The sequence below is a fragment of the Oryzias melastigma genome, linkage group LG5 (assembly GCF_002922805.2).
Source record: "Oryzias melastigma strain HK-1 linkage group LG5, ASM292280v2, whole genome shotgun sequence".
Classification (NCBI taxonomy): Eukaryota; Metazoa; Chordata; class Actinopteri; order Beloniformes; family Adrianichthyidae; genus Oryzias; species Oryzias melastigma.
In genome coordinates this window covers 32,004,347-32,011,680 of record NC_050516.1, presented here as the reverse complement: position 1 = coordinate 32,011,680, position 7,334 = coordinate 32,004,347, and the positions used below count along the sequence as shown (strand labels likewise).

Genomic DNA, 7,334 nt, shown 5'->3' with positions numbered 1-7,334 from the left:
GGCCCGATGTTATCTTGTTCTCATTTCTAATTTGTACAATTATTTTTATAGGGGGTAAAATATTGAAAGTTATTCAAGGTTTAAGTTGTTTTTTTTTCTGGAATTTTATCCCTGTCTTTTTATTATTCATAATTATGTTAAAAAGTTATGGTTTTAAAGTTTTAAAACTTGGCATTCTGCTAGCTTTTTGGACTATTTTGGCATTTACTAAGATTTTTTAGGCTATTTTTGGAGTCTAGCTAATATTTCAGCTACATGCTAACTGTTTTGGCTAATTTAGGCTTTTTTTTAAAAAGATTTTAGGCTGTTTCAGAGTTAATCTAATAATCTAATATGTTAGCTGTTTTAGCTAATTTTGTTTTCTTCAGGGTATTTTAGACCATTTTAAAGTTTCCCTTTTTTCAGCTACATGCTAGCTGTTTTGGCTAACCTAGATTTTTTTGTTGTTTTTTTAGGCTAATTTAGCATTTAGCTAATATTTTAGCTGGCTATCTACTTTAGCAGTTTCAGCTATTAGCTTCAGTGATTTCAGCCATCAATTTAAGCTATCAGCTTCAGCGTTTTTAACTAGCAATTTCAGCATCTTCAGCTATCAGCACCAGCATCTTCAGCTTACAGCATTCACACTAGCATTATGGCAGGTAATGCTATATCTAGTTTATGTTAAAAAGTTACGGTTTTAAAGTTTTAAAAATGTAGTTTTTAGAGTGTTCAATAAATGTTTATTCTGTTCAGCCCGCGACCTAAGTTATGTTTTGGATTTTTGCCCCTTGTGTGATTGCGACCAGTTTTAAAATTGCTGCATTGGCTCCCTGTGCATTTCAGGATAAATTTTAAGGTTCTTTTAATAATTTATAAAAGTCTTAACTGTTCTGGGCCTTTTTATCTTGGGGACCTTGCAGACCCTGAGGTCCTCTGGCACTGGCCTTGTAGTTGTTCCTCGGGTAAGGACCGTGACCTATGGTGAGGCCGTGTTCCACCGTTATGGTCCTCACTTGTGGAACAGCCTGCCGGAGACCCTCAGGGCTGCAGAGAGGGTAGATTTTTTTAAAAAACTTTTTTTTTAAAAAAAATGCTTAAAACATGTCTTTTTAATTTAGCATTTAGTTGATTTTATTCAATTTCATGTATTGGGCTCATAATACCACTTTTATTTTCATCCTCGAAATTGTTGGATTACTTATTGTTTTATTATTCAGCTGTTAATTAATTGTATGTATTATTCTTATCACAGTTGTGATATCGCACTTGTTTTTCATGTTTTGTTTGTTTTTTTTTTTTAAAACTCCAGTATTTCTGTGGTGTGTAATGGGTTACAATGGTTACTTCTTTTTGTTTTAAATGTTTCCTACAGCTCCTTGAGCTGGTGCGGGCCATGAAAAGCGCTTTATAAATAAAGATTTGATTGATTGAGTTCCCATGATTTAGAGGAAAAGATGAGTAAAAAGTAAAACTACTACCTCCTACTTCCCTCATTTCTTTTTCCAAACTAGTTAAGAAGAATGCTTTAAAGCTTAAAAACAAACTCCTATTGTATTATTGTAACCTATTAAATCAAATGTAACCTAGATAAAAACAAGATTAATAATACAAATATTTAAATATGAAATAATTATAATATTACAGTTATAATAATGTCATAACATAGCAATAATAATTATATAACCTTATAATATAAAATAATAATAATTGTACTTTTTTTATTTTGTGCCATCTCATCCAGCATGTCGAAGGGCGGTTTGTTATTTAGACCGCGCATGCGCACAGGCGTAAGAATGCTCCTGGTATCCTAGCGCTCGTGCCTGTCATAGCGCGTGCACTCTACCGGTACATCAGTTGCATGATGGCCGAAGGAGGCGGACCCGAGTCGGGTAGCGCCGCAGACTCCAACTCGGAGCCGGTGACCGCGCAGATGCCGACCCCTTCATCCGAGAGCCAGAAACAAACCATCGGATCACTTCTGAAAACTCCTCTGAAAAAGGGCGACGAGTGGTAAGAATGGCGAACACTGTTAGCACTGCTAGCTTACGAGAAACAGGAAGTGCAGACATGCTACGTTAGCATCGGAGACTTCAACGGGAAGATGAAACAGAAAGCTGTCGGATTAGCATGCTAGCTAGCTGCTAATCAGTTAAGATGTACAATTTTGGTACTACGTACAATCATTTCACCGAAAAAGCCGAATTATTGTAATTAAAATGTCCCCCTGTCCACGTTCTTCTGTATTCTATAGTTTAATTCTGACACATATTTGGGGAGTTTTGTAGCTAGTCGATCTGGCTGTTGGTTGGTTTAGGCCTCTGATTGACTCTTATTCTAGTCAAACCACTTTGTTAGTTGGTGAGTTTAAACCGGGACACGAGAGCTTTAGAGAAGGAACGCCATGTCCTGTAAGAAGTTATATTTCTGCTAGAAACTTCTTCGTAAGATTCATTAGCTTCATTGCTAACATCCTCTTCAGGGCGGACTGCAGTTAAAGGAAGGGCTACATCAGATATTATCTTGGCTTCAAGAAATTATGTAACATAGTGAGCCAGCAAATTCATAGGCTGTGCATGGGTGTAGTTATTCTGTTCAGTTTGTTGTTCATGAGTTTGACTTTTCAATAGTGTAAATAAGTCTAAATAAATCATGTCAGAGAAAGCCTATTAACCTAAGGAGATTCTTTACATTAGATTAAGTCAAACTGGCTTGCTGTGGCTATATATGTAAATGCTAAGTAAGGCACTTTGCTTCAAAAATAAGAGGGTGCTGTATATATATCCACCGATTTGCTCCGTTTCTTATAGACCAGAGGTCAGCAACCTTTAACAGTAAAAGAGCCATTTGAGTTCACTTCCTACTGATCAAAACCTAGACGGAGCCGCATAGTCTTTCTTTAGCTTTTAAGAAATTTGGAATTGCATCGATGACCTTCTTTTTATAAATAATATGAATTATGCCTTTTTTGGGATGAACAAAAGCAAATATATAAAAAGAACCTAAAATCTTTCAAAATGTGATTTGTTTTATTTTTTTTTTCATTTAACAGAAGCTCAAATAACTTATTTTCAAAGTAAAAGATGCTCTGTGCCAAACAGGATCATCTCAGTGCAGCTCTGGACAGCAAGTAACCAATGTTGTTCAGCATAAGATAATATGCTTTTCATTCATAAAAGATCAAACTTTTTACCAAAGTTTTGCTTTGCATATAAAATCTGTTCATTCTGGAGGTAGAGTTGAGCAAACAAGACGTCTTCAGGTCAACAGGATGTAAAAACCTACAAAGTTTATCATCTATGTGCACCTCAGACATCACTTTATACATTTAACTAATCTAGTCTTAGTTTTTAGGCTTTGTTTGTGTTTTCTTTAGGTAGTTTTGGTTAGGCAGCCATTAGCATTGAGCTGCTGACTCCGACGGTCGCCGTGGCTGGGTCAGCAGTCTTTCGATTTATTTTATGTGATGATTAGATCCACCATGTAGATCTGGAGCTGCAGGTTGCAGACTCCTGTTATAGACTGAAGTGAAATAAAAATACAGCAGGATTAAAGAAAAAAAACTATTTGGAACACATTGTCATGCTATATATGTTTTTCCTAACTGCAAACTATTTTTCTTTAGGTATCTTATAGACAGTCGGTGGTTCAAACAGTGGAAAAAGTATGTGGGATTTGACAGCTGGGATATGTACAATGTTGGAGAACGCAGCCTCTATCCAGGACCAATTGATAACTCGGGGCTGTTCTCAGGTAAATTAGCTTTTTTGTATAAATTAAAGCATACGTTTTTTTTATTTAATTCAACAGTACTGGTATATAAGACAAAAGTCCTGAACTCTTTCTATTTCAAGTTGTACTCTTTTCTTTTTAAAGACCAAGAGACCCAAGCTCTCAAAGAGCACCTCATAGATGAGCTGGACTATGTTCTAGTGCCCACTGAAGCCTGGGACAAGCTCGTCAGCTGGTATGGGTGTCTGGAAGGCCAAAGACCCATCGTCAGGAAGGTAATGCTGTAGAAATGTTACTCCTGACATTGAATGTGTTTACATTAGTGGTGCCAAAAACGATTATTTTAAAAGTCGAGTAATCACTGATTATTTTTTTCTGATTAGTCGATTAATCGAGTCATGGGCGAACTGGATGTAAAGCACACATCTTAACCATCAATAGCTTTAAACTAACTAAAAACTAGATATGTATAATTACCTGTGATAATCCCTGTGTGAATGGTGTGAAATGAATTTGTCTGCTGAAGATGCTGAAATTGGTGGCTAAAAAGGCTGAAGCTGATAGCCAGCTAAAATATAGGTTAAATACCAATTTAGTCTAAAAACTTGAAAAAAAAAAAAGGTAATTGAGCCAAAACAACTAGCATGCTGCTGAAATATTAGCTAAACTCCAAATTAGCCTAAAAAAACAGAAAAAATCTTAATTAGCCAAAATAACTAGCATGCAGCTGATATATTAGCTAAACTCAAAACTAGCCTTAAAAACAAAAATAATTCTTAATTGGCCAAAATAACTAGCATGCAGCTGAAATATTAGCTTAACTCCAAATCAGCCTTAAAAACAAAAAAAAATTCTTAATTAGCCAAAATAACTAGCATGTAGCTGAAATATTAGCTAAACTCCAAATTAGCCCAACAAACTGAAAAAATTCTTAATTAGCCAAAATATCTAGCATGTAGCTGAAATATTAGCTAAACTCCAAATTAGTCCAACAAACTGAAAAAATTCTTAATTAGCCAAAATATCTAGCATGTAGCTGAAATATTAGCTAAACTCCAAATTAGCCCAAAAACCTTAATAAATGCCAAAATAGTCCAAAAGATAGCATAACGCCATTATAACTTTCAACTTTACTACACTCTAATTCCAAATAATATAAAGTAACAACTAATCGACTATTTTAATAGTCGATTAGTCAACTAATCGTGGCAGCGCTAGTTAACGTCACTCTCAAATGTTCTTCATCTCTAGGTGGTTGAACACGGCATGTTTGTTAAACACTGTAAAGTGGAAGTCTATCTGCTGGAGCTCAACTTGTGTGAGAATGACAACTTGGACAATATCGTAACACGCCATTTTAGCAAAGCAGATACTATAGGTGAGTATAGGTGAGGTCATCACACCCATGACTGTGGCTTCATTCCTGTACATGTGGATGTCTCCCTCACTGTTTATCCATGCTTATGTTTTAGACACTATAGAGAAGGAGATGCGGACGTTGTTTAACATCCCTTCAGAGAAAGAGACCAGACTCTGGAACAAATACATGAGCAACACCTATGAGCAGCTGAACAAACCGGACAGTACCGTACAGGACGCTGGGCTCTTTCAGGGACAGGTGAGGAAAACCTGCAGAGTTTAAGTGAGTTTTCCTCACACCTGACTGTCATTGAGGTTAAAGTCCCACTCTAACTAGATCTTTTTCTACTGTAAAATCATTCCAAGTGGTCTTTTAATTATGATTATGCAGATTTGAGCAAAAATCAAAAAGCCTGTTATGTTTTTTGAGACATTTGTTTGCAGCACAGCAGAAGTTCATTAGAAATTAGGTTGTAGGCGGGACTGTTGGTACAGAAGTTGGCCTCCGCGAACTTCCCATCAACCCTTTGTTTACACTCTCTCCTGCTAGCTTACAGCACTTCACAAGCCCAAGCTAACATTAACGTGGCAAATAAAACATCCAGCAATATTGGAGCTATCCAGCTGGACAGTTTTGAGCCACTTGCAGCTTAAAGGAGAGAAACTAAGACGTTCATGGATCTATTTGTCTGCAAGTGGATGCATCAACATTGCAGTGGAGAAGTGAGACTTTGGCCCGCCCATTTCAGTTGCTGCATCACAAACCCAAACTTTTTCAAACTGCAGGTTTTCATCTGCATCTGATCCATCACAATTTAAAAAAGAAATACTCAGAAAAATAATTTTAATCTTAAAATATTGTATATATGTCCTCCAGCAAAAGAAATGTAATGCATTTCCATAGATTATTTTAAAAAAAGGGATAAGTGGAAAATGCTGTACTGCATGTTAGTCTTTAAGTGGTATAAGATCTTAAAGGGGCCATACCATGCTTTTCTTAAGTCTTTCAGCGCAGACTATATCCTTATAAATGATCATATATTACCCTTGGAACTCTAAAGGCAAATTATTTATGAAATAAGAATTATTTTTGTGAATTCTTTTCATAAACGGAAGTAAAACGAATTTATCTCTGAGGCTCAGACTTTCTCTCCTTGAGGGTGCCGCCTATTTTGTGGCGTCATACTAGATGTAGATGTAAATATTGATATAGGCCTACATACAGTGGAGCTTGGGTGTTTATCCCCAACATTTTTCACCAAGTTGTGATGGCTAAAGGGTTTAATTATGTGGAGAAGCTTGCGAAGCCAGCTGATCACCGCTAGCTTGAGCTGCTAGCTTTGTGGAGAAAGTGTTTGTCTCACACTGGGGGCGGAGCAGACTCTTCCTGAAGGGGGCGGTTCTTAAAATTACTTCTTCTTTGATGCCACTAAACTTTGCAGTAGACGGGCTGTAATAAGCTGCACTCAAACGTATTCACACCAGGTCTATGGAGTGATTGTTGTGCCACCATATTGCAAGCAAAAGTCACAGTTTTGAGATAAAAAAATGTTGCAAACAAAGTGTTGCAAATAAAATATTTAATATTTGCTTTGAAAAACATTTTTTTTGCTTTGCAAACTTTTTTTTTTCTCAAAAAAAAACATTGCGAAGAGAGGTTTTTAGATGCCTCATCTCACCATCACCCTATCTTTGGCTTTGTGTTCAACATTTTCTCTGTGCTAGGTTTGTGCCACCCCAGACAAAAAAAGTTTTTTGAAGCAAATATTAAATATTTTATTTGCAACATTGTTTCCAATTGTTTTCAACTTAGAACATCTTGATCTCAAACATGTGACTTTTGGTTGCAATATGGTGGCACAAAGATCACTCCATACACGTCTTAAGAGTGGCATGTTTATGTGAAATTATTTAGTATTTTCTGTATTTACAATTTAATTCTAAAGAAGTCTTGTGCATCAGATAGTGTAGTAAGCTCAGCATATTTCCACACAGGTGCTTGTGATCGAGCGCAAAAATGAGGACGGCACATGGCCCAGACAGGCGTCGCACCCCAAGTGAGTGATGGGTTAAAAGAGTGTTTGTCTCACAGCTGTGACATGCTTTACTGAATGTGCACAGACCACATTAGTGACTCTGAAAGTTAGAATTTGTTTTTGTTCTGATGATCAGATCCAGCACAACGCCATCCAGAAATTTCTCTACCTCCCCAAAGCTGTCTTCTAATTCGTCCATGAGTATATCGCCGACCGCAACCAACGGAG

General features: G+C 36.6%; 1 protein-coding gene across 1 annotated transcript in view; it reads left to right on the top strand.

Moving 5' to 3' along the window:
• Positions 1 to 1,784: 1,784 nt before the first annotated feature.
• Positions 1,785 to 7,334, top strand: part of usp4 (ubiquitin specific peptidase 4 (proto-oncogene)) — a gene marked incomplete at its 3' end in the record, with an annotated part of 15,221 nt that continues 9,671 nt past the window's right edge. Inside the window, 6 exon segments of the mRNA XM_024270266.2 lie at positions 1,785 to 1,992; positions 3,605 to 3,732; positions 3,856 to 3,986; positions 4,963 to 5,089; positions 5,184 to 5,329; positions 7,066 to 7,127. Coding sequence (XP_024126034.1) covers positions 1,841 to 1,992; positions 3,605 to 3,732; positions 3,856 to 3,986; positions 4,963 to 5,089; positions 5,184 to 5,329; positions 7,066 to 7,127 — 746 coding nt within the window.